The sequence below is a fragment of the Pithys albifrons genome, chromosome 2 (assembly GCF_047495875.1).
Source record: "Pithys albifrons albifrons isolate INPA30051 chromosome 2, PitAlb_v1, whole genome shotgun sequence".
Classification (NCBI taxonomy): domain Eukaryota; kingdom Metazoa; phylum Chordata; class Aves; order Passeriformes; family Thamnophilidae; genus Pithys; species Pithys albifrons.
In genome coordinates this window covers 64,431,998-64,458,660 of record NC_092459.1, presented here as the reverse complement: position 1 = coordinate 64,458,660, position 26,663 = coordinate 64,431,998, and the positions used below count along the sequence as shown (strand labels likewise).

Here is a 26,663-nt window from a genome sequence, read left to right as displayed (position 1 = left end):
TATTATTAATTACCCTTAATCATCAAAAATCTCTTCTGTTATCTAACTTGAAATTTTGTACTTGTACCCTAGATCACTATGTGTTTTCTTATCACTAAATATCAGGAAAATGAAGCTTATTCTCTTCTTATACATGTTTAATTATGAATCAAAAAAATCAATAAACTCCCTGGTTTACTTATATTTAGGAAAAATTGAAAATGCAAATTTAATAGATGTTGAATGATTCCAAAATCAGAAAACAAACGTGTATAAATTTTAAATAAAAAGAATAAAATATTTTTATACTAGAAAGTTATTTAATTAACTTAATAGTTTTATGGAATCTTTAGAAGCAGTTGATGTTATAAAGATGTATTAATTTTATTAACTTTTATATATATTAATAAATTAACCTGCATACAATCATATATTATCTATTTGTCTAGTTAATCCTAGTAGCATTACAAAAATCGTAGCCGTATCAGGGAGAGAAATGAGATGAGAGTCAGACAAGTAAATCAACAATAGGGTCATGAATGTTAAAATCAGGAATGAGTGAAACTTACTGGGACATTCCAAATGGTACTACAGAAAAGAGATAGGAAATTCTGTGTTTCCATCACAATTTGTATGTCACTGTTCAAGTTACTCTTAGTAATTTATGAGATGGGGTTGCACTTGCCTGCATGATGTTGCACTGCTGAATGGCAGTGTGCTGCAGGCGGCTGGCCTCCTCCTGGAGCTGGAGGGCACTGTGGCACATTGGCAGGCCTGTGACCACCTCTTCAGGAATCCTCAAAGCACTCTGGCAGTCTTGTACTGCCTGAACTTTTGGTTTCAATGATTCCATTTCAGACAACAGATGCTAGAAACAAAGTCAGTGCCACAGTAAGCCAATTTCGCAGAAGTCCCAGACCACTCCATACAGCCAAAGACAAATAATGATAAGTTCAAGAAACAATAGAAAAAATTATCTATTTTCTAAATTGAGTATAATCAGAACACACTTCCTCCAGAGTTGCTCATTGTGAAATGAGCACTCTTTTAAATATTAGTTAAGCAAACCCCCCATATACTAGGTATAAAAATAATTAATTAAAAAGCGTAGTAGTACCTCTTTCTAAGTGCCTAAGTACAAAATATTTTTAGTAACAGATCTGAAAAAAACAGATTTAGAAAATCCACAATTGAAGCAGCACAGGAGTCATTTATGTATACATATATTTTAATGTTAAAATCTGAGTGGAACTCCCTGCTGAGACGCAGAAGTGTATTTTCAAGCCAGCAATGCAATCAGACAGAAAGTAACACAGCTATACAGAAACCTTTCTTTGAATAGTAACAAGCTAGATGCCTTTGTTAATAGTCCATTCAAGCTGTCTGTGCATATGCATGAGGAGGGTCTAAGTGCAATGAGTGGAGAATATATTTGATCACTATTCTTTTTATCTTCACTGAGGAGTTTAATGTATTCACAGATATGAAAAGAAAAACAAAACAAACAAACAAAAAAAGGGCAAAGTTGATGAAAAGAGCTTTAGCACATTAGAAGATTTAAAATTCCATAAATATAAATCAGCTGGACAATGGATGAGGCAAACAGGGATAGACAGACTAGTTATCTCCCTTCCTCTATGCTACATGCAGAAAGATAGCTATGTGGGTCTGAAGTGCCTACTGATGAGAGGACTGTGGTTTGCTTTTTATTTCTGTGGTTTCATGACATATGGTGGATATAATCTAACCAGAGGTTTGGTATAATGACCTATTTCTTAGACATCACTGATGGGGCCTCTCCTCATACAAAGAGTGCTTTTATTATTGTACAGTCAGCACCCAGAGGCACCTTGGGGGCTGCATGCCAGCCCTACACTCTCTAAGACACCCTCTCTAGTCCGGTGAAACAGTTGGGAAGGGGCTACAGCCCCCTTCCTACAAAAGAAACTCATACTGTGAGACCTGCTAAAGCCAAGATAGAGAATATACATAAAAACTAGTGTAAACTCCATATTCCTTCATTCTTACTATGAGTGGTGTGTTTCACTTACTTACACTCTTCAGGGCCACATTCTGAAATCTGGCTGCCAGTCCCCAGAATAAAAACTGTATATTTTAATGAAAAGGAAAAGCTGTGCAAATTCACCTTTCATCCATATGTTTTTCTGTAGATTTTAATCCTACAGTGAACCTGTTGACATTCAGTTTTCAGTGGAGACTGAGACAGTTAAATCTCCACATTAGCTTGCAGAAAAAAAACATTTTGTAAGAAACTCAGAAAGCTGTAACTTGTCCTATTTTTCTTGTGAAGAGACTGAGACCAAACACAACAAACTGAAAAATCTCTGTAGTAGATCAAGATGCAGTATCTTATAGAGGTAACTCAACTAAACATACAAAAATGTAACTGGGCTTAAGGAAACCTGAATTTTCTCAAGCTCTCCAGATTACTTTGGGAGGAGATAGCAACACATTAAATCATTGCATCTCTATCTGCAAAATGCAGATAAGAATCTAGATTTCCTTTGGAAGTACCTTAAGAACCTGTTAAACAAAAGCATTAGAAAAAAATTGGGCTTTATTACTATAATTGATATAGATAAATGGATTGGATCCACACATCTCAGAATTGCATCAGCCTAAGAACAGACTCAAAAAGGATTATACTTCAAGCATTCCTTTGAGGGAATGATTATTCCTGTTTCATCCTTTATTTTCTTGGCAGTAATTTTGGGCTAGACTCTGAGTGACTCCCCTAAGAAACAATTAGTCACACCAACACTCATTATTTTTTGTGTAAGCTCAGACTTCTCAAATGCTAACTTTGAGGTCCTGGTCTTTCACCTGTCTGTGAGAAAGTTGCTCTTTCAAGCTCAAATGTCCAAGCTCTGGAGAGGTCAATGTGGCTTGGGCTTGCTCCAGAGCAGCCTGCAGGGCTCTCACCTCAACTTCAAATTTCTTCATGTCCTGTAACACAATACATTTCAATAAGAGATCAATAATAAGGAAAAAAGAAGTCACTGTTATTTGTCTGGATTTTGTAGCTATGTCCCCCTTACAGACAGTGAGAAAACTAATCTGTAGCTTTAACAGTTAATTTTAAATGTTTAAAATATTGGATAAAAATACCAGTTATATGACAGTCTAGAAAAACATTGCAAAGGCAAAGTTATTAAGTACTTTTTCGGTATCAAGTACAGCATATACTTTATAAAACTAATTTCTTAGAGTTCAAGGCCTAGAAAGGAACTGAAGATGCCCTCTAGTCAACTTCTTGTAATAAGACAGGACATAACTGTCTCATCTTTACAGACTGTTTGTAAAGACTACTAGCAGTAGAGTCCCACTTATCTTTACAGGCAACATATTCCATTATTTCAGTACCCTTTTTCTGCAGAAAGTTTTTTTCTGGTGATCTAACATGAAGTTATTACCCTTTGATGCAGTTTCAATATTTTACTTACTATCCCATTAGCAACAGAGATAAAGAACAAATTATTTTTATTCTCTCTGAATACATATGTTAATTCTTTTTCATGCATGTTTTCTACAAATTTATACACATAATACAATTCCCACTATCCTCTGCTCTTTATCCCATTGGTCCACATCTTTCTTCAAGTGCAAAATTTGACACTGCTGAAACCTTGCCAGGCAGAACAAAAGGACTACTTCACACACCTTACAATTATACACTATTTTCGGCATAGTGTTTGGATCTTTTACAACAATGTTATATCGTTCACTCATATTTCCATGAAATGCATTATGAAACAACCTTTCAACAGAGTGCACAAGCCAGTAGTCACTCACTCAGAAGCAGAACACATGCCTGGTTCTTCCTGTCCAAACATAACAATTTACCACTGTGTTGAAAGTAGCCTTATTTTTTACAGGTTGTCCCTGTACATATGGTGTTAAGTATCCCCAAAGCCATGATCTTTAAACCATATCCAATTCATTAATGAAAAACATTGAATAGCACCAGGTCCAGGGGAGAAAGCTACACAACTCTACTTGATGTATCCCAATTTTTGGGCTGCAAATCATTGATAATTACACAGCAGGTAAGTTTTCCAGCCAGTGTTATACCTACTTATTGTATTTTAACTAGATAACTTTATTAACTTTGTTAATAACAATTTAATTTGAAACATTATTAAAGTCAAGACATATGACATACTGTGTAATTATATAAAAATTGGTATATTGCTTTCACGTAAAATTGGATGCTTTTGATATGATTTGCCTTCTTCACAAATCTGTTTGTTTCCTTTCATCTCCATGCTTTCTTCTCAGAATTTACAAGTAGTTTATTCAATTGTTACAATATTTCTCTGAGAACTGTAGCTAGTAAGTTTCACTTCTACTATGCTTACTTATATGTAAATATCCATTTTGTTTCAAAAAATTGATTGAAAGAAAACGCCAAAGACTTCAGCTCATAAACTATGGTTTACTGATTTATGTTTTTGTTATGGAAAGAAGTCTTTTTCAAAATGTCTGTTACACTGTTATGGCTGCTTTCTGTTATGCCTTGTAAATGTTGCGAAATAAGAGTCAAATGTGGAGAAGAACAATTTTTAATCTTAGCTATAATTGTCCTAACAACTCATAGTCTATTCTCTTAGTTGCCTTTAGATATTTTCCTATTTAGTACTGCTTAACTGTAGTTGGTGACAGCAGAAGAATCCTGATAAATATATTAATTATATCTTTAAAATATTCTTTTTTTCCTCAGTTGGTGTATCAATTAAAAAAAAAAAAAAGGAAAATTTCTTGCTCAGAAGTCAAAAGCAAGTAGAAAAGGCTTCCATTCTTTTCCCTCTGCCTTGCACTAGTTTACCATGCTTTCAGGCACTGCATAGGCATAACAAACATTTACTTTAACAGCAATCCCCTTCAGAAGAGCTGCACAGAAATGTCAGGGACATGGAAAAGCATGTTCATTCTTTTCATTGCACTCCTTTGTAGAGGTAGGTCTTACATTATGGAATCCTGGTCTGATCCAGTACTGATCTGAATTAATAGATAACAAGCTTTAGATATCATTTAAGAATAAAATTAAGGAAATAGCAGAACATAAGTGTCAACGAAGACAGTTTTCAAGTATCTAAACATAGGTGCTCGATGATATTTGAGACATATCATGATGCTCAGTACATCCATCTGGAAAGGGCAGTTATAACAGAACCTGCAGAAATCTGGTGCCCCTCTGAAACAGCACCTGAAGGCTGCATATCAAACAGCGCACCTAACTTTAGACACACAATCATGCTCTTAGTAGGCCATAGACAATCTTCATTGCTAATAATCTCAGTAATATGATGCATACACCACCCTAGCTGCCAGCTAGCTTTAGAAAAACTGCTTTCATTTACCTTGGCGGCATCCTGGAGATTTGGTAGCTGTACTTTGATGACTTGCTGTAATTCCTCTGTCCGACGCCCTAGTTCCAGCACTTGCTGTGACATTCCTTCAGTACAGTATACACTTGTCAGATAGTCAATCCTCTCGCTCATGGCCTCAAGATCACTGTGGATCTCTCCAGACTCATCAAGCATGTTCTAAATGAAGATATGAACAAATTAAATGCCAGATTTAAGCACATAACTTTTAAGTATATTCCTGTTCTGCAAACTCCTCAATCTGTAAGCGTATGATTAAGTTCTATGATTCCTTATAAGGCTTAGGCAATATGCTTAATTCTGAGTGTATGCTGAAGTATTTCAGCTTGTGGAGACTGGGAAACAAAAGATTAACTAAGTCATGAAGCTTCAGCAGCTGTAGTTACCAACTCAATAATTTTAGTGTTTTGCTATACACGTTTGAGTATAAGAATATAATATCCACAATCAATGTAGAAGATTTGTTCTGGAAACCTGATGGACCTAACAGAAAGTAGCAGAAAGCACTTGGGCAAAGTGCTATACCAGGGCAGGAGCCTTAATGCTGCCTAACAAAATCACTGTGAAGTATTCTGTGGAATGGTACTAGTTAGGGCCTGTCTTCTGTATCAGAGTCTGAAGAAGGGAAAAACCCAGAGCACAAACAAAACACATATTCTATTTCCAGCTATCCTCAGGATAAATTGCCTGGAGGTTCCTATTCAGAATAAGAAAGTATGACATACTGCATTGCACCAATGTAAGAGAATGCAGCTGACAATTAAATTATAAAACCCTCAATGCAGTCTTATTTTCACATTAGTGAGATGAGTATCTTACAATGCTTTGATTTGTTTCACATGGTCATGTAATACTAGGCAAGCTTGAACCTTATCAACATGTTCCACTGATTCCTAAACACACATGCACAGACACACACTGAGAAAATTGCAGCATCACAGGGATATAACAGGTACATCAAGTCACTGTGAGATGTTCAGAAGCAACTGGAAGAAACTCTTCTCTTAGACAGCAGTTTGACAATATTTAGTGTGAAACTCATTACATGAGAACAAAGGCTATTCCAGTTTAGTGCAAAGGAGAAAGAAAACAAAGAATCCACACTGAAAATAGTGTTTGACGAACTAAAGTTTTAGAGTATTAGCTGCAATAAAATACTCAGTGTGATAGAATCACAGTGTATAAAAACACTATTCAACCAAAAGCTACTGGATAGCCAAGGTACTTGAGCAAACATGGAAATTAACTTTAAATCACATAGTTTTATTCCACAATATATCTTAATTTCAGTGTTCAAAATAATTGTCCAAAACCAATTATCATTTGTAAGTCTTGGGTGAATAGTAAAAGAAACCTTGCACTTTAGAATCTTTGTTTTCCTCAAGGAAAAGAGGCAAAAAAAGGTAGGGGAAGTACAACTCCATTTCTTCAAAAATAACTTCTTATATACACTGCCTTTAAATTTCATAGCTCATCTAATCACCTGGTAGGCTTTAAACTGATCCCGAAGCTGAGAGGAAGAATTCCATGTTATACTACCATGCACTAGGATATTTGCTTTCTCAATCCATTTCAATATGAACTCCAGCATCTCATTGTATTCTTCCAAATGTGAAGCAGCCTGGATTTAAAAGAAAAATTTTCTTAAGTCTAAGATGTATTTTTGTACAGTTCTTAGAGAATGATAAAACTAATTTTATTTCATTTACTGTTTTAACTTGGTGATCACTTTAACAACTTTTCCATACTGTTTAATTTAATTACTTATGTATTTATGGGGTTAAAATAGGTCTGCTTCCAATAATAAGCATATCCATTTTAGGGGAAAATGGCACTATAAGAATGTAAGTCACCCTGGGAGAGTCCATTGATGCTCAAATGTATCCCTAGAGGGAACACTCCCTGCACATATTTCAGCCTCACATTAAGTTCCAAAATACCTCCTTGTTCAGTTTGTGGCTCACTGCAAGCCTCCCTTATGTAATTTCTCATTTTAATTTGTCTCTTTCTGTTACATTCTCCAAATCTCCTTTTACTACAATCTGCTTTTGTCCACTCAGTCTGCCATATTTCCAAAACATGAAATGTTGCCCTATTTCAAAATATAGGAGAAAAGTTCTGCTTTCTGATTAATCCAATTTCCACTTAGCAAATTAGTCATAAGTTCCCATTTTCTTCTCACCAGGAATAATTTAATTGCTTTTCATGCATTTGTTCTTTACAAAGGATTGACTGAATCCTAGGTGACCAAGCTGTATTTGCAAGCAGTCTGCTATACTTATTATCTTTTTTATGATAAGTGGATTTCTTGGTGCAGAAAAAAAGTAGCCTAATGGTTAAATCTCTTCACAAAGTACCTTTGACTGAAATTCTACTTTGACAGCAATTTTCTATCTCTTCTTAAAAACAATGTTTTCAGAAGAAACTGAAAAGAATATAATGAATTTGTCTTTTTGAAGCCTCAGAGAAGCATTTTTATGCATGCAGAAGAGAATTTGTAATTTATCAGGGCATTGGTGGCAGAACCACAGAAAATCCATCTATTTGCCTTTAGCTAGACTTTTCTTGGGATAACAATTAGGGGGGAAAAAAGAGGAGAAAGAATTTCAGGGACAGGGGATGCCCTTTTGTGAATGCCAAAATGTTGCATAGATATTATGGATTATTAGGGCCATTGAATCTACAAATTATATTAACCCTTTATGTGCTGAGGCTAGAGCAAAACTATTTATTTTATTTTTGTTTTAATGCTACAAATATAGGTAACAGGGATAAAACAGAGGCCCTGAAAAAGTACAGTGAGATACTATTTTCTGCCATGGTACTGTTTGTGAGGTCTATCACAATTTTAGGGCACCAGAGGAACCAACCACAAGATGATTCATGCAAGGGGATGTTAAAGCCACAGCACAGAATTATTCCCCCCTCCTGATCCAACCTGTTTGTGCCTCTGCCTCTTTGAGATGTAATGGAAGCCCTGACTAACAACAGGCAGATGTGTCAAGGAATGGTCCTTCTTGCATAACTACAGGAAAATAAATGAGAAGTTTGCATGCTCCTTCTGCTTCTGAAAGGAAACAGCAGAAAGGAGTTGAGGTCATACCTGACTGAGCTTGGCTGCTCTGTACTCAGCCTGCCGTATGGTCTGTTGGTGCAGTGCAGTGAGTTTCCCTATCCTGTTAGCCAGCTGCTTAGCCAATGGCATGTTCTGCTCTGCAAAGTCCTGGACTGATGCATCCAATTCCAACAGCTTTATATTGCAGCTGTCCAACGCTTCACCAAGGATCTAGACAGAAAAACAATAAAATCAGTGATTCAGGAAGTGTTAACTTTTTGGTTGATTATTTCTAATCCAACGTGCAACTTTTATACCCTGTCCAAAGTCTCCCTAGTTTGTTCCATGTTTAAGCAGGAAGGCAGAACAGCAGGATATTTGGTCATCTCTTAAATATGTGCTATTACTCTTTCTCCTCCAACTTGCTGGCTGAAATGGATAGCCATTTTCCCTTCCATAGCAAAAGACTGAGTCACTTCAGTGTGACATTAACTGTTCTCAGGCATCTTTCTGTGTTTGTTTCTGAAATGAATAGTCAGCACGCATTGCCATGACAAGGAATTTTATTTATTGGAAAAGTGGTCTGCTTTGTTGATGCCTCAAAATATAACTTTGCAAACTTAGAAAAATGTAATTACTAATTAAAGCATTATGAAAATTTTCATATTCATTTGAAACTTGCATTTTCATAGCCTGATCTTGATGCAGGAGAAAGTAAATCACAAGTAAAAATATACTGCAAAGAATGACCTTTTCAGTACAGACTTGGCCAAGGAGTAGTTTAAGGGCCCTATAGGTTTTCCCAGATTGTAGTCATAGTCATTTAAAAGGAGCAGTGAAACTTTGTCTATATGACTTTTATGCTCAGCTACTTGCTCAAAATTGTGTTACTCAACTCCCTGCTTGGGTTAGTTTGCAAATAATGTCAAAAATCTCATCAGTTAACCCTTATTTCTGTCCATTCTTCTGTTGAACTAAAGTAAACAAATGTGTTCTGCAAGTCTTCAAAAACACAACTTTGGTATGAAGGGAGTGTTCCAATTCAGAAGAATTTATGGTGTAACCACATAAGGAAAACTTTGTCTTACCTTTTGTTCAAGTTTAGCTTCTGCTATATCATTTGTTTTCTTTTTCAGTTTGGAAAGAATGGCATTTAATTCATTTGCTATCCCCTGGATTTTCTGATCAAATTCTTTATTCAATGTTTTGATTTGCTGAGTTTCTCTTTCTTTGGTTTGAATCTGTCAACAATAAGAATTAAATTCAGTAACCAGAAATCTCTCCTCCTTAAAGGAAATTAACTTTCATTTAACTTACTTTAATTAAAAGGATGAAGGTAATAAAACTATTCTATGTTGCCATAGTTTGGCCATACTTGCATACCAAATTATGAAGCCTAGAGAAGGGCTATAGATTTGTTACGTACTTTTCTACTGTGCTTTACCTGATCCTGTACAGTTACAAGGGCCAGTCCAACTTCTGCTAAATGTAGAGAGAGTTCAGAAGGCAAAATGGTATAAAGCCCCAGGTACTTGTTCTGCTGTTGTTCAGCCATTTTTTCAACAGCCTGGCGATGAGTAGTAACTTCACCAAGGAGAGACTGATGATAGAAAAACCAGTATTGTTAAGAACAATGGGAAACACACTTCTGTGTAAACTTAGCTAATGTAGACAAGCTAATTGTTTTCAAATTCTTCACTAATTTTATCTTGGGATTGCCTGAATTTCCAGTTATGACTGTCTGTTTAGTTCTCTGTTCCTGTGTGACCACATGTATATAGAAAATGTCAAGTGAAATCTATTTACTCTGCTGCTTCTCTCCCAAACCCCAGCTGCTGAGATAGAAATGTTACACTCCATCCATTCACATTACATGGTTCCCTCCTATTTTAAAGGAGAAACACTACTAACCAATATGCTGGTACATAAAATTGCATAAATGTGAATACTTATTATGTCTTCAATATCTTTAAAATAAAATATTACAGTCCATCATCTACTCCATACTTTATGAATTCTGTGCATTGGGTTATTCAAAATTCATGAACGTTGTCTGCTTTGAATTTGCAGTCGTTTCAAAATTATTAACATCCATTAGCGTATTACAATGAAGATTAATATTGCAATTTAGAAATTGATAAATTTGATATACTTGCAACTCCTGAAGTTGAGTGTCCACTTCTACATCAGGGCTTAATAAATATTCTTTTGTTTCCTGGATCCAGGATTTCACAATATTAATCTCTGCTTCAACCTCCTCACGCTCCTTCAGCTCCTGTTTTGCCATCTTCACACCTTTTTTAACTTTTTGTTGCATACTTCAGAAACAAAGAAAAAATAACTATTTGTGAAGAATTAAGAAATATCTAAAAATATTGCTTTGTCAAAAAATTCTAGATAATAAAGATGGTGATTAATAGCCAACCTCACATCCAGAGAAACATTCAAATAAATAATTTTCTTTTGATGTTCTATCTTTAGTTTTATGTATTTGGACATCAAGCATGCAATTCTTTTCAAGAAATGCAAATATTTGCCATAGAAATCCCTACACCTGAGCTTATCACCACAGACTGCCCATATTTTCAGTAGAGGAAACATGCAATTGTAGGGCGTGAATTGGGATTATTCACCATCATTCTAAAAGAAACTTCTAAAACAGGTCAGAAGAACTTCAGTTTAAACTTGTCTATTTCTCTATACTAATTATAGATTGAGACTTAATCAGTTCTGATGTTAGTATCTATAACATAAAATAATGTGAGAGAAATTTCACTCCTATTGATGGAATTTGCATTGGTAGAATCCTTAGATCAAACACCTGAACATCATTTTTGATCCAGGGACCTATCTCCATACTTCCACTAAGTCAGAATTTCTGCACTTTCCTCAAGAACTCTGATGTCCTTTAAAAATCACACCTCTGTGAAAGATCTGAACTAGTTGCAGCTCTTAATGTATGTGACATGGATGTTACTTTGATAGTCCCATATTTGATTCATGTTTGCATAATCTTTCATAGCTGAACCCTGCCTTATTTACAGGAGCAGGAGATCATCACAGACCCTGTATCTCAGAAACCAATTATAAGTGAATGAAATTATAAAAGTGCTTATATCTACTTATTTTCTACAGGGATTGCTCTTCTATTGTAATCATTTCTGCATTCACACAATAAACTTTGCACAGGCTTGGTGCAGGGTTTACAGTTTTTTATTGTCTATTTCTCTTCCTCTTCTTACTGTGGAGATCCAGTTAATGGCATTTTAGTGTAGTTATGAGGTAAATGGGTCCTGAATCTTGGCCTAAACTTCCTGTTTTCTACATGACAGGCAGATATTTTAGATTTGGATAAACACTCACATAACCACAAGGTGAAATGTTAAGATATGCTTTGCTTCTGCACTAAATTCCCCCGTAAATTTCATACAATACCTACTTTTGGTACCTAAGTGCTTCAAGCAGGGGAAACAAAGTGATAAAACTAATCAAAACTTAGGATACAAAAAGATAAATGGTCACTGCTAATGGCAAGAGATAATGAAAACATTTAAAATGAGTTAAAACCATAAAGCAGTTTATGCACTTTTTACATAAGTCAATAATATTATGCAAGACAAGAAGTAGATATTCTAAAATGCATACACTTGCTGATGGAAATACAAAGTAATGGAAAAAAAGGTATTCCAAAATTAATAAAAATAATTTAAAATTAAACTGATGCTTATTTTAAATATAATGACTAATATTTATTTTAAGCACAACTGTTGATGATATGAAAATCATACATAAACTTTTATTAATGAAATGTAAGATACCATTTTTCTAGTGAATCTTTTAAAATACTGCCTTACTTTTGGCATCGATCTTGCATTGCTTTGATTTCTTGCATAACTGGTAGTTCCTCCTGAGATGGAGGCTTTATTTCCACATCCTGAAGCATGCTGACAGCATGCTGTTTGAGCAGACCCAAAGAGGACAGCTGGTGGTCCACGTCCAGAAGGAAACTGCTGTGGTAATCCAGGAGTTCCAGGAGCTCTGTCTTGGATGCCTTTTCCACTGAGCTCTCTGGTAAGCGACCTTGTAGCTGATCTATTGCTATGGTGGCTTTCTGAATCTATGGGAAGAGATACACTCTAGTCAATAATGAAATTAACAAAGAACTACTACAACTGACACCAAAAGGTGCTAAACCCAGCGCTGTACATTTAGATTCTGTAAAATTTGTGGTATAGGTCTTGTGCAGTAGTTTCTGTAGCAGATATAAATTTATGTTCCACAGTGCTACATCCAGCTAGCTAGTCCTAGCTCTTCACAGTGGATTAGGACTTGCTAAGGCACTTTTTTTGTCCAGTGATGAGTGGCTTCTTATATTTTTTATCATGTATTATATTTATTGCCCTAGGACCTAGACCTCTACCCCAGGACACACCTGTATTTGGCCCAAGTCATACATTTAACAAAAGGTTATCTCCATTGCTAGAGAACCTGCCATCTGGGCATAAATAATCGACCAATGCAGACAGAAAGATTTAGGTAGACTAAAAGACAGGATGATAAGTGGTGACAGACAATATCATCACTGCTTATGCTTAGAAAGAGCAACTTCATACACTTCAGGAAAAAAAAAGAACAAAGATAAAAGAGGGAAGGAAGGAAGAGGGAAGGAGGGAAGAGAAGGAGGGAAGGGAGGGAAGGGAGGGAGGGAGGAAGGGAGGGAAGGAAGGAAGGGAAGGAAGGAAGGGAAGGAAGGAAGGGAAGGAAGGAAGGGAGGGAAGGAAGGAAGGGAAGGAAGGAAGGGAAGGAAGGAAGGAAAGGAAGGAGGAAGGGAGGGAGGGAGGGAGGGAGGGAGGGAGGGAGGGAGGGAGGGAGGGAGGGAGGGAGGGAGGAAGGAAGGAAGGAAGGAAGGAAGGAAGGAAGGAAGGAAGGAAGGAAGGAAGGAAGGAAGGAAGGAAGGAAGGAAGGAAGGAAGGAAGGAAGGAAGGAAGGAAGGAAGGAAGGAAGGAAGGAAGGAAGGAAGGAAGGAAGGAAGGAAGGAAGGAAGGAAGGAAGGAAGGAAGGAAGGAAGGAAGGAAGGAAGGAAGGAAGGAAGGAAGGAAGGAAGGAAGGAAGGAAGGAAGGAAGGAAGGAAGGAAGGAAGGAAGGAAGGAAGGAAGGAAGGAAGGAAGGAAGGAAGGAAGGAAGGAAGGAAGGAAGGAAGGAAGGAAGGAAGGAAGGAAGGAAGGAAGGAAGGAAGGAAGGAAGGAAGGAAGGAAGGAAGGAAGGAAGGAAGGAAGGAAGGAAGGAAGGAAGGAAGGAAGGAAGGAAGGAAGGAAGGAAGGAAGGAAGGAAGGAAGGAAGGAAGGAAGGAAGGAAGGAAGGAAGGAAGGAAGGAAGGAAGGAAGGAAGGAAGGAAGGAAGGAAGGAAGGAAGGAAGGAAGGAAGGAAGGAAGGAAGGAAGGAAGGAAGGAAGGAAGGAAGGAAGGAAGGAAGGAAGGAAGGAAGGAAGGAAGGAAGGAAGGAAGGAAGGAAGGAAGGAAGGAAGGAAGGAAGGAAGGAAGGAAGGAAGGAAGGAAGGAAGGAAGGAAGGAAGGAAGGAAGGAAGGAAGGAAGGAAGGAAGGAAGGAAGGAAGGAAGGAAGGAAGGAAGGAAGGAAGGAAGGAAGGGAAGGAAGGAAGGAAGGGAAGAAAGAAAGAAAGAAAGAAAGAAAGAAAGAAAGAAAGAAAGAAAGAAAGAAAGAAAGAAAGAAAGAAAGAAAGAAAGAAAGAAAGAAAGAAAGAAAGAAAGAAAGAAAAGAAAGAAAGAAAAGAAGAAATAAGAAAAAAAGAAGTTGACATAATCTAGAATAGAACACCTGGGGAAGGGAAACACAGAGGAGAAGATTCCAAAGATCCACCAGAAACCAAAAAACCTCTGTATTTACTCTTTTACATGTATGCATACAGAAGAACAGTATAAACTTTGAAGGCAGTGGTTCTAAACCTAGCTCTTCCCTAGCTGTGTTTTTCTGATCTGAGGAAAACAAATCACTGTTGTTCCTGTTATCAGTTTTCTCTACCACGAGATGATTAATAAGACAGCATAATGAGTGAAAACATATGTACAAAAGAGGATTTACCAAGACTAGAATTTACCTTATCATTAAAGACCTTCCATTCCTGCACTGCATCTTCCAAAACTTTTTCTTGTTCCTGGGCTACATTCCGGAGCCGTGTCCAGCGCTGCCAAACTGTTGTCATGGATCTACTTATAGAAGCTTTACTGGCATCATTGCTAACTTTTTCCAGCTGTGAAGCCTTTTTTTCTAGGACTGTGATGCTCTCTTGGAAAGAATTCACTACAGACACAAGAGTCTGAAAAAGCAAAAGTAAACACTGTTTTCCTTTTCCACAATACAACTCATTACTATTCGGCATGCAGGTATAGGAGCCATTCCATGCACTGAAGACAAAGAAGAGGTACTCTATGCTGAGTGAGGTGGCTAGGTCTCATTTTATTTTTAGTATGCAATAGATTAGCTACAGCTACTTGTCCAAAATACAGGACTCTGAGAGCAGCAGAAATTTGATGTGATCAGATTGTCTCTTCTTCAATAGCCCCTTGAGGGGATGAAAATGAGCATTCAGGGTCCTTCTCACAGCAAAGACTGACCTCTACTAGACTCCAAAAATAAGTGAAGCAATTCAGGTGTTTAAGTATACATTTATCTCATATTTATATTTAATGACATTGTAAGATGTCCAAAGGTATGAAGTTATTCTTATGAAGCTGAAGACATGATGTTACTCTTAAGGGAGACTCATGATTTCATAGAGACACAGCTGGAGACCTGGTAGCATTTCTGAACTGTCACTAACTGCCTATATTAAAAGAAGATAATTCTTTTAATTTACATGTCTTGCTTTTAGACTAAGCAAGAGTTAATATTAAACCCCAACTCTTCCTGTCCTAGTAAAACTGTTCCATGCAATCCAAAGGAGATGGATCTTTCTATTGATTTGAATTTCTTGTAGGGTACATAATTTTGATGCTTACACATCCAAGGCTTTTAGGAACCTCTTGACTCTGCAGTCCTCTACAGTTATAGGCACATAGACAGACAATAAGCTCAAAAGTGATTAAAAATATCTGTCTTGGTAACCCCACAAATAAAATGTGTGTTTTACACGACACTAAAAATCTTTTGGTGTGTTATGACACAGATAAGTGCTACAGGAAAAGATGTAAAAACTCAAATTCATGTTATCCCAAATAGGGATCTACATAACATACATTTACTTTTATTTGAAAGAAAAAAAATAATGCAATTATCAGTACCTTACCTTATGTGTTAGCAATTTCTCTTCTGCTTCATGAGAAGAAGCAGCTTTAGCTACTGAGAACTCAGATAATTTTTTCTCCGCCTCATTCATCACTTCAATAACCTTCTGCCTTGCTGTCTGGTACTCCTGCCACTCAGAAGCACACCTTAAACAATACAGTTCCAGAAAGAACAACTTAATGCAGTATAAAATCATTTGAAAACCATAGCTGGGCATTTAATAGCTCTTGTTTGACTTTTCCTCAGTGACTGCCGAGGTTGTGCTTTAAACCTTCTCTAAACATGTGGAATCCAGAACATTAAAGAATAATCAGTAATCTAGTTATGCTTGAAAGGTACTTCTTTTAGTTCAAAATGTCTGATTCGATTTCATTTGGTTTTGCATAGGTCTTGTGTCAGGTGAAATATGGGACAATAATTCCCTAGTCTTCTATTCAGCATTGTTCCAAGCTTAATATAATCATATCAAAGCTTCCTCAAGATCACACAACTAGTCAGTCAGGGGCAGAGGAGAAAACAGAATCCAAGAGCTCTGAATCCCAGTATCCACTTCTCTCATAAGCAGCACAAATATTTACAAAACTCCAGTTACTGTGATGATCTCTTTTTTTCCATCACCAACAAGATGATCTTAAAATGAAAGCAAAAAAAAAAGAAAGAATATACCTTTGTAACTGTTCTTGCTGGGTTTTAGCTTCTTGCTTTGTCCCTTTGGCCTTTTCTTCCAATGTAGCTACATTCTGTACCAGCTGTTCTCTTGCTGTGGCTTGTATAAAGGGCTCTATCTCAGACACAAGGCCTTGTAACTCTTTCAAATGATTGTTGAACTGACTTTCTGTGCTGAAAAATTCGATGTGGTTCCTTAGATTCTCCTCAGAATTCTCAACATCTAGACCATTCCTTGCTAAATGTAAAAATTCCTGAGCATCTTCAAGCCAGTCATTTGCTATCTGCACCACTTGGTAGTACCTTTGGCAGAGACTATATACTTTATTCAAGGTAGCCTGAAATAAAAGGGAAAATTATACAGAGGGTCATCAACAAAAAAATCACAGCAGCCTGGGTCTTTTAAAAAACTCAAACAACAGGATTATTAAAATCAATCTTTTCATGATGATTGCAAACATTAAGCAAACATCGAGCCACAGAGCCACCTTTTTTCAGCTTCTTGACAGAGAAACTAATGACAGTGAGGGTGCACTAACCTGTCTCACGTGTATAGCTTCTTGAACTTCACCATCTAGTTCTGTCACCTCAGCAAGAGTGTTTTCCAGGTCAGCAGGTATCAACTCCTTTGCTTTCATATATCTCTCTTTCTCTTTACTGCTCAGTGCATTCATTATTCTTAAGCTTGACTGTACTTCTTCCTGATGTATCTGAACCTTTCGGATTTCTTCTTGGATGTTTTGCAGTTTGAGGTCCAAATTTAATGTTCCATTAAGTTCTGATTTCACCCATCTCAACCAGTCAAGTGAGCGGCAGATTTCTGTCTTGAAGTCAATGCTTTGCACAAGTCTGTTCTCACACTCCATTACAGTGTCAACAATGGCAGCGTGCAAAGACTTCAGTTTCTCTTGCCAAGCCTGCACTTGGTGATTTGTTGTCTCATAGGCAGATGAGTCGAACTGAGGAGAAAGGGCTTCTAGATGTTCAGTTATTTGCTTCAGAAGACTTCCTGAGTCTTGCAAGCTGCCCACCAAAGAATGGTATATTTTCAATTTTTCTTCTATTGGGAGTGTTTCTTCATTTACCTTAATCTGCTCCTTTTTTACTGCCTCTAGCTGTGCCTCAAACTGCATACACATTTTCTCATGCTCCTGACATCCTTCTATTGTGTCTTCCAACATGTTGATTTTCTGTTCTATTTGCCTCTTTAACTTGTGATACAGTGTGGCAAGTTTTAACATCTCATCTGGTTGCCATGGCTGGCCAGTGCTCCGAAAGGCCTCCTTCTTCTGGTTCAGTTCATCCACTGCTGCACCAAGGCTCACCACTTCACCTGAGAGATCTTTGTAGGCCTGCTGGAGTGACACAGCTTCTTTAGCTAAAATAGCAGCTGGAGCTTTGTCCATGTTAATAAACTGATCTTCTAGCTCAGTCAGAGCATTACTTGTCAACTCGATCAAAGAAGCATACTCTTTTCTAGCATAAATTGCCTCCTGAACCTTATATAGTTTTTCTTTTGCCAGAGAGGTGACAATATTGAATTGTTGAGGGAGACTATTAAGTTTTTGATCCAGATAAGAATGATCCACTTCATTAAGTGATGGTAGGACTTCCTGTCCATCTCTTTGCAATGCAAGTAGGAGATTTTCATATTCTGGAGACTGCTCAAGAATCTGTTGATATTTTGCTAACTGACTGTATAGCTCAGTGTCAGAATTCATTACATTAACTTCTGGGAATGTGACAATATCAGCTTGTTTTAACCAATGGCAAGCTTTATCCAAGTCTTCTTTGAAATATTTCCTGGAAACAATATTTTTCTCCAATTCTAACAATCTCTGGTTACACTTTTGTAAAACAGTGTCATACACATTCTGTAGCTCTTGCAGTTTACCTAACACTTCACTCTTTTCTTGACTTGTTGCTTCTTTCATTAAATCCCTTCCTTGAGCCCACAACCCTGTGACCTCATTTTGATAAGCCTTCAGGTTAACCTGGGTATTCTTACAAGTCCTGATCTGTTTATTCACATCTTCTGGCAACAGACAAATGTGTTCTGGAAACATTACCTTCTTCTCATGCTGGTGAATTTGGTTTGTAGCCTGGAAGACGGCCATGAGAAACTGTGTCTTTTCAGACAGTGTTTTATTCAGGTGTTTTCTCCGCTGGCCAACCAGATCGCTGAGACAAGCAAGATGGTTCTGTGCATCAGAAACTGTTTTCTGCAGCTCTTGCCTTTCATTGAGCCCTAGGTTGGTCATCACTCTGTCAGCATCCTTCACAAGCATCTTCAGAACAAGCTGTTTGGCTTCAAGCTCACTGCAAATGCTAAGATGATCCATGAGAAGCCTCTGAGCCAAATCTGGAGGAGGGCTCTGTTTAAGAGCCTCTGAGATACTGGGTTGCTGCTCCTCTGTCCATTCCATTAGTTCCTGAAATTTGGAATGCACCACACTAACTTGAATTTTCCTTTTGACAAGGTCCTCCAGCTGAGTCCAGCGTTGCTCAAAATGACTGAATTGCTCCTTTACTAATTCTTTGTCATCAAGATTCAGATGTTCTATCATCTTCTGTTTCTGATCTTTCAAATCTTCCAGGGCAAATCTCCTTTCCTGTAGTGCCATTGCCAATTTTTGCAAAGCTTCAAGGTGCACATTTGTACTTTCAGCATCAGATCTGTTATCAAAATGGACAGGAAACAAATGAATTCTTAGATTCTGTTCAGGACAGACTTTCAAGAGATGCCAGCATTAATTATAAGCCCATTAAATACTGAAATCAATATGATATAAAGACCTTCAGTTTTTAGAATCACTTCAAGATGCAAGTCTTTGATATTAATTAAAAGGTTTAACAAATTTATTCCTTTCTCTTTCATCTGCAATATGATCATCAGACTGACCGTGGAAATTTATATGAATACTACAGAGTGCACTGGTTATATTGCACCTATGAACAACAAAGAGTATTGAGGTTGAAGTGAATCTCGTTCTACAACAGTGATAGCAGCAGGAATAGACTCACAATTTTACATGCAGCTAGTGAGTTTATGCTATACAAAGCAGCTACAAACATCTAGGAGTAGTAACTAAGCTTTAATATAATAGTCTAATAGATATAACACAATATCACAATGAAAGGCAGTCATGAAACACAGTAAACACAAAAGAAAAAGTTGAAATGAAATAGAGAACAGTGTTGAAATACAGGAAATGCTATATACCCTGAGATGAGATTGATCAGTACTTGTCTTAAAGACAAACAATGAAGATCTTGCTTCTCAAACTTTCTTTATTTCAAGAGAAGTAATTAATTGCCTTGTAATTAATAAGGGAGGTGTGCCTTTAATTAAACATGAAAAAAATATTTTTAGTGGCTCCAACTCAGAGACACTCTGTAAACAGCTCTTTCAGCATTTATGCATATTTGCTTTGTGCATGCTATTCCTTTTTTACCTAGCCAGGTTGTCCCACTCTTTTGTGAGCTCTTCCAAGAAAACTTCAACTGCATTCATGCAATCATGGTAATCCCTTGTCCTCTGAAGATCCTCATCCCTCTGCATGACCAAACTGTGTGCCTGAAGGCAGAGGTCCAGCCACTGGTTGCTCAGTTCTTCTATTTCCTTGTGTTCAGGTGATTCTTGTCCTTGGGTTAGTTTGTTCATCTTCTCAGTCACAGAGGTAAGAGCTGACTGCTTAGACTGTAACTTCTGACTGAATTCCTGAAATAGACACAAGTAAAAACCTATACTATGACTCGAAATGGAATTTAAATAAAAACTCTGAAATAAATAAATTGTGTGAGGACTAATTATTTGCCCAGGCAAATGTAAATTGGAAGAATTGTCTTCTCGCCTCTTCTAACCTTCCTCCCCATCTTCTCAGGTGAAGACAAGTTGGTTATAGATGTGAAAGCAAATCAGAGGAACTTTCAAGTACCAGTGATAAATAGAAATCATGACCAAGTCAGATCTTGTGCAGTCTTCTAGACTAGCACAGTTCCCACCATTCACTAAAACATGCAAGATAGTCTGAGCCTTATGAGAATAATTCATATTACCAGTATGGTTTCTAGCTTATTTTTTTTCCCTTTTCATTTTTCATACTAAAAATAAGAAGCAGAGTCCATCAGTCAGTGAGCCTCCACATCTGTACTTTGTATTGCTCTTACCTCTGTAATAGTAACCATTATCACTGTCGTTATGGAAATAAATTCAGTGGTTACAGAGGTATGATTGTTATTTGAGTTAATAACTAAAGGAGTTCATCTGTATACACATTTCTTACCAAATAAGAAGTCAGAGAGATCCCAAAAAGCAGATTATACTGACATAGAAAACTAATCAAATATATTTCAGCCCTTACATGTTGTCTAAGGTAAATACAGTATTTTCCCAAGTTCTATTTCCGGTTACTCTAACTAGAGAAGAATTCCCAAGTCCAGCACTTTGCTGAGATGTGTTTTCACCAAAAGGTGGCAGGATTTCTGAAGCAGCGATGTTACTGCCCAGTTCTGCCTCATTTCTCTTTATGACTGCTTCAAATGGAGTTAGGCATCTTTCTTTACTAGGGCAAATGGGAAAACATACATTGTTCTGCATATGACAGTACAGCAGGTGTCTCCCTTTCATTATAATTCAAAATTCCTGACTGAAATAGTGAAGAAATACAGATCCCTTGCTCTTCCTGGACTCTAATGATAGCTAGTATAACAGTCCAGATTGCACTGAGGCATCTTCAAAGGCTATGACTTTGTTCAAAGATGTGAGTAGAATAGACATGGAGAGGAAGTGCTGTTTAGTTTTCATCTAATTCCTGGTATATCAAAAAAAGAATAGAAGCAAAGTCTAGACCAAAAATGCAAAACCCGTGTATTTAATTGTTTAATAAAGAAATTACCTGTTTACTTTTCATTACTTTACAGATGTTTGTGATGTGTACAGAATGGTTATAAAAATTCTCTCTACTCGAATGAATGAGTGAAGATCTGAAAGCATTTGTCTCATTATTTAAACTGAGTTTCTGTTATACCTGTTCTCAGAGATCAGCAACATCAAATAGCTTCCTGGACTAATTTTGAAACTCTTCTAAACTATTTAGAAATTAAAAAAAAAAAATCAAAGGACATAGCAAATTCAATTTGCAGATCTTGTCTTCAGATCCACTGTGATATGCATTTTGTACTCTAAAAGCAAAGGCAAATCAGAGCGGTAGGCTGAAGATCATCTGGGTTTTTTGTTTGCTTGTTTTTGTTCTTGGGTTTTTGTTTGTTTTGTTGTTTGTTTTTTTTTTAAGCCAGAAAAACACTAAAGTACAGTTTTCTGCTTTTTGAATGACCCTATAACATCAATAAGGAAACACACTTTCCTCTGTCCTCTCTGCTCTTGCTTAGAGCATATTAGCAATTGTATTCAGTGTGTGCATATAATATGAATCATAACATAGTATCAGCCATAGGAAGAACTTCTTTACCTTCTGTACTTAACCCAATCTCCTTACCTTAACTTGGAGTACCATATTGTGGGCAATGTTTAGCTCCAACTCAGCCCGTCTCCTTTTTAAATTCTGTAGTTGTTGATCTGCATCCTGGAAATATATCCAGAGCTCAGCCTTCAATTGTTTGATCTCTTCCCAACCTTGTGACAAATACTGTGAGTGCATTATCTGTTGCTCAATCTACAAGAAAAGAAATGAAAAGGAGTGGGAATGCTTTAATGCATCTATTTTTGGAGAATGGAGGATGAATACCATTCTTCCTCTGAGCACAATACTCTACTAAAGCAATTTCTACACTAGACTCTGAAGGGGCTAATATTATCCACAAAAGAGTCTTAACCTTCAAAAGTCACAAAAATTGTACCTATCAAAGGAAAGCTGTGGGGGAGCAAAAAAAAATTATCATTCACCCTTGAGAGAAGCAAGTATATTTATGACTATGTGTATCTCAGTGGTTTTAGCTCTGTTAAAGCTTAAATTGTATCATTTAGTTTCCCATGTGCCAAGAATATTGCTAGTCTGTACCCTACATGCATTCACATTGACCAAATAAAAGCTTAAACTAAACACTTCCATTTAATTTGCCTAGCCCAGTTACTCTGTATGTCTTTCCTAAAATGGCAGGAAGAATGCTTACCAGATCTGAGCCCATCAATCCTCTTACACCAACAGTGACACAGCTTCTTTTGCTCCAAATACAGCAGCTGGGTGCCTTTAAGATTTAGACACTCAACCAGCTTAATACATCTCAACACTTTACCATCTGTGATTTCTTAAAAATGTTTCACTACTTTATGTATCAAAGAAGAATCTTATTCTGTTTGGGATGCTTTTCAGCCATTCAGTACTTGGACTGCCATATTTTTATGGGTTACCTGGATTTGTACAATTTCCTTCTCTGTTATGAAATACTCTTACTGTATGTATTAGATTTTCAGTCTTGGCAGGAGTAGTTCTAAAATTTTAATTTTGTGTCCATGTAAGTGAAACTAATTTCTTTGTGTTTCCAATAACAGGAATGTTCATAATGTTTCTTTTTCAAAAACTTTTATTTCTAGTTCTATTTTAAAACCAAGCATTGAGCTACTTTAAAACTTAAAATTGAGGTAGAATTCTATAAATTAGTATGCTGAAATAGATGCACTTTGATTCATGAATTGAATCATCATACTTTTTGATGATGATTATAATTAATATATTCATAATACATTAGTATATCCTAATATGAACATCAGTCTATTGTTAAATAAATAACAACAATAAAATATGTCTAAGCTGTAATAGAATACAGAGAAGAACAGACTGAATTGTGTTTTGTGAGAACAGATAGCTGGGTCATGTTTTCTTCTACAGAAGGTTATTTCTGTGGCTTTAGACCAATATCTTGTAACATTGCCTAAGTACCTTTAGCAACCTTTGTTGTGTGTCTTTGTATTAGTGGACAGCAACGTGGGGATTTAATAATTTTAAAAAACCTCAAACCAACAAAAAACCAAAACCCCAAACATAAAGAGAAGACTATTTCTAAAGAAACACTTAATATGAAAGTAAGATGACATTTCTTTAAACTGTTACCCAATACGACCTTTTTAAAAGGGAACAGATCAGGGCAGTTAAAGCCCTAAATAAGATTAAAAGTGGGTTGTTGTGGTTATCTTGTACCATTTGTTTTGTTTGTTGAATATCTGATGCTGTACTCTTCACTGCGACATCTGACAGATCACACATGGAGCACAGAAGATCCAAGTACGTATTGGCCTGTTCCTGCAGAGCCCGGAAGTGTTTAACCTGAGGGAAGACAATCCTAAAATAAGCTCTGAGACTGTGGAAATAATGTCTTACTTTATTACAATCATGCATTTCAGTATTTTTGCTTTAGCTTATTATTTCCATACAATTAAACGTAGGCTTCTGTGTTACAATTATGGTGAGGAGTAGCCCTTAAAACCTTTATTTTCATCCAATTAACAAAGCACATAGAGACACATGCATTAGCTAATTTATTTCTTTATAAATAAAGGTTTGGATAGGATAGAAACACAGAGTTTCAACAAGGTGACTGACTTTCCCAACATGAATGGGAAGCAGGGCTTTATGGGATTATCAATGTCATATTCCTATAATTATAAAATTCTCCAGGGTCTAACAGATTATGAGGAATTCAGCCCAGTGGCACAATACACTTTCCCATTTCCAATATCCAGTATCTGTGATTGGTGAGATCAGACAGCATGACAATGTTGAGGGTTCCTGCTCTCCACATTGCCCATAGGAGATTACTTCTCCCTATGAAGACTTTTCTTATCCCCCAAAAAAACTATTCTATGAGTTCTAACAAACAGGGCAATAACACAAGAGTCTCAGGGAGGAGAGGTGACTGACCACCTAATGCAGAAGGTCTGTGGTGGGTCCTTGTGGGCAAAAAATTGAACTGAACAGCAGTGTGTCCTTGTGGCAAATGAGTGTATTAGCAAAACTGCAGAGCACAAGGTGTGGGAAGTGATTATTCTCCTGTACTTACACTTGTCCAGCTGTCCCTGATTAATTCAGCCCAGTTTCCCTCTTCCCCCATAAAAGAGATATTGACAAACTGACACCAGTCCAGCAAAGGGATGTGGGGTTATGGGGCTGTAGTATGTGACATTTTAACAGGTCTGAAGTAATTCTTCCTAAATGAGGGAAACTACTTTTCACACTAACAGTCAAGCACAGGAACAGGTCAATAATCCTCAGGGATGATCAGCATCATCAGTGCATCAAAGAGCTCTGCAGCCTCTATCCCCCTTCTCTGCAACTTCTACTACTCTCTCCTCAGAGTTTGGCTCCTCTGCTTAGGGCCAGTCCTGACTCCGTCTAGCTGGAACGTGATCACTGGAAAACCATACAGAAGACCTACAAGTAAGTTCCATCCCTCAACACCTATGCAACTCACATGAACTACATTATAGGTGCATCTGTGCCTGGCTGATCCTCATGGCCTTGCCCTGCTGCCCTGACTCACTGCCTTCACCTGGGATTGGCCTCATCCCTACAGACTTGTCTGATGGTCACCAGCTGGTGAACGACATCAGAGGGCCTCTGCTCATCTAACATTTGAGGTGCAGTCCTGCATGGTGTTGGGAAGGTGCTGCCTTGCTGTTCCCACTGTCACCCCCTGCTTCCTCTGCTCTTGTGGATCTGTCATTTCTAAGCCAGAGGTTGGATGAATAGCTTTGAATTACAGGATTTTTAGCACCACACAAATTTAATATAAAAATAAGGTACAAATCTAATGTAAAAAGCATTGTTACTAAAAATAATCAAGCAGCAAAGAAAGCAGTCTTAATGGTGAATGTGGGCTAGAGGCAGTTCTATACTCTTAGGCTGAAAAACTGGTTTAATTGCCTGATGATTGACTCTGTGTCCATGGTAATGTGAAACCAGGTCTCACATAGGAACAGAGTAGCCAGATGGGCAATTGGACAAGCAGAAAGACATCGCCCCTCTGCTCAACACATCTATGGAGTATCTAAGAAGGTTTATCTAATTAGCCAATATTTTTCAGGTAATCTATTTCTAAGCATTAAGATGAGCTAGCAAAATCCTTGTTTGACTTTCTACATAGTAATTTTTCAATGCAGGTATTAATTTTGGAGCTGGGAATGAAAGATGATTCTGCACAGCCTTCTGAGAAGGCTAGAGAATATCTAATTTCTAGTAATTTAAAGCTCACATCTAAACTCACCTTATTAAGGATAACTTTTCAGGTTTTTCAAGTGTTGAACTTTTACCTGTTTAACTGCATCTGCCAGGCTGAAAGGTGTCCAGGTGGTTGGCTTTAGCTCTGACTGCACGGTAGACAGCCAAGTCTGGCACTGTTGTAGGGTATCCTGATGGTTAACATGCTTCTGGAGTTCATGTTCCAAAGTCTGGTACACCTAAACCAAACATTTTTTAAGTTTATATCATTTTAAAATACTACCATTGCTTCTCTTCTCCCACCTTTGAAACCATAGATAAAAGTGAATTATTAGGACTGTGGTTATTTTAGCCCTTGTACAAAGTACCAAAGGCTGAAAGCTCCTTAAGCTCTCAATACATCTTGCTAATATGAGAAGAAGATGGACAATATCTAATGCTCAACTTCTGAAAAGAAAAAAATAAAGATGCAAATGAAGATCACGGTCTCTTATTTCTGCATTCTTGTTTAACATTTTGCCATTGATTTTGTATGAAATGTTTTGGTTTTGCTTTTGGTTTGTTTCGTTTTTCAGTTTGGTTTTGGGTTTGCTTTTGTTTGTTTTCTAGATTTTATTTCTTTGGTTGCCTTTGTTTGGGTTTGTTTGGTTTTTTGTTTTTTTTTTTTTTAATTTGTTCATTTGTTTGCTCTTTGACTGCTGGCTTGATCTTCTAATTGGCTTAACAGAATGAGCCAGCTAACCCTTCTTAACCGTATATTCTGATTTTAATAAGAGACAGGATTTCCTTGCACATACTTGAGACCTGTTATATATGCAAAGTAACACTAAGAGTGCAATTTGCTCCCTAGTTTTTGAAGTAGGAATAATTCTAATTTCTCTGCTGCGGCTGCTCAGAAGCTGGTGTAACATGAAGGTAGTGAGGAAATTAAGGTAAAAACTGACAGGCAAATAGTTTTGCTAGCTGTAAGGCAACCTTTGGATCACAAGAAATTCAACGGTAGCACAGTAATGATGAAGTGCTACATAAGTAACTTGTAGACTCAGTTTAAAAGAAAACAGTAGAGTTTTACAGCATTTAAA

The 26,663-nt window shown here is 37.1% G+C and overlaps 1 protein-coding gene across 2 annotated transcripts in view; it reads right to left on the bottom strand.

Annotated features, from left to right (window-relative positions):
• Positions 1-26,663, bottom strand: part of SYNE1 (spectrin repeat containing nuclear envelope protein 1) — a 255,666-nt gene that overhangs the window by 108,184 nt on the left and 120,819 nt on the right. For both annotated transcript variants that reach the window (XM_071549312.1, XM_071549313.1), the window contains exons 72-88: positions 25,674-25,820; positions 23,566-23,691; positions 21,907-22,083; positions 19,864-20,129; positions 16,948-19,084; positions 16,409-16,746; positions 15,744-15,888; positions 14,556-14,774; positions 12,297-12,559; positions 10,595-10,760; positions 9,887-10,042; positions 9,531-9,683; positions 8,491-8,673; positions 6,871-7,008; positions 5,361-5,546; positions 2,824-2,946; positions 665-847 (exon numbers count right to left, since the gene is read on the bottom strand). In XM_071549312.1, the coding sequence (XP_071405413.1) occupies positions 665-847; positions 2,824-2,946; positions 5,361-5,546; positions 6,871-7,008; positions 8,491-8,673; positions 9,531-9,683; positions 9,887-10,042; positions 10,595-10,760; positions 12,297-12,559; positions 14,556-14,774; positions 15,744-15,888; positions 16,409-16,746; positions 16,948-19,084; positions 19,864-20,129; positions 21,907-22,083; positions 23,566-23,691; positions 25,674-25,820 (5,106 nt within the window). The remainder of the gene's footprint in view (positions 1-664; positions 848-2,823; positions 2,947-5,360; positions 5,547-6,870; positions 7,009-8,490; positions 8,674-9,530; positions 9,684-9,886; positions 10,043-10,594; positions 10,761-12,296; positions 12,560-14,555; positions 14,775-15,743; positions 15,889-16,408; positions 16,747-16,947; positions 19,085-19,863; positions 20,130-21,906; positions 22,084-23,565; positions 23,692-25,673; positions 25,821-26,663) is intronic.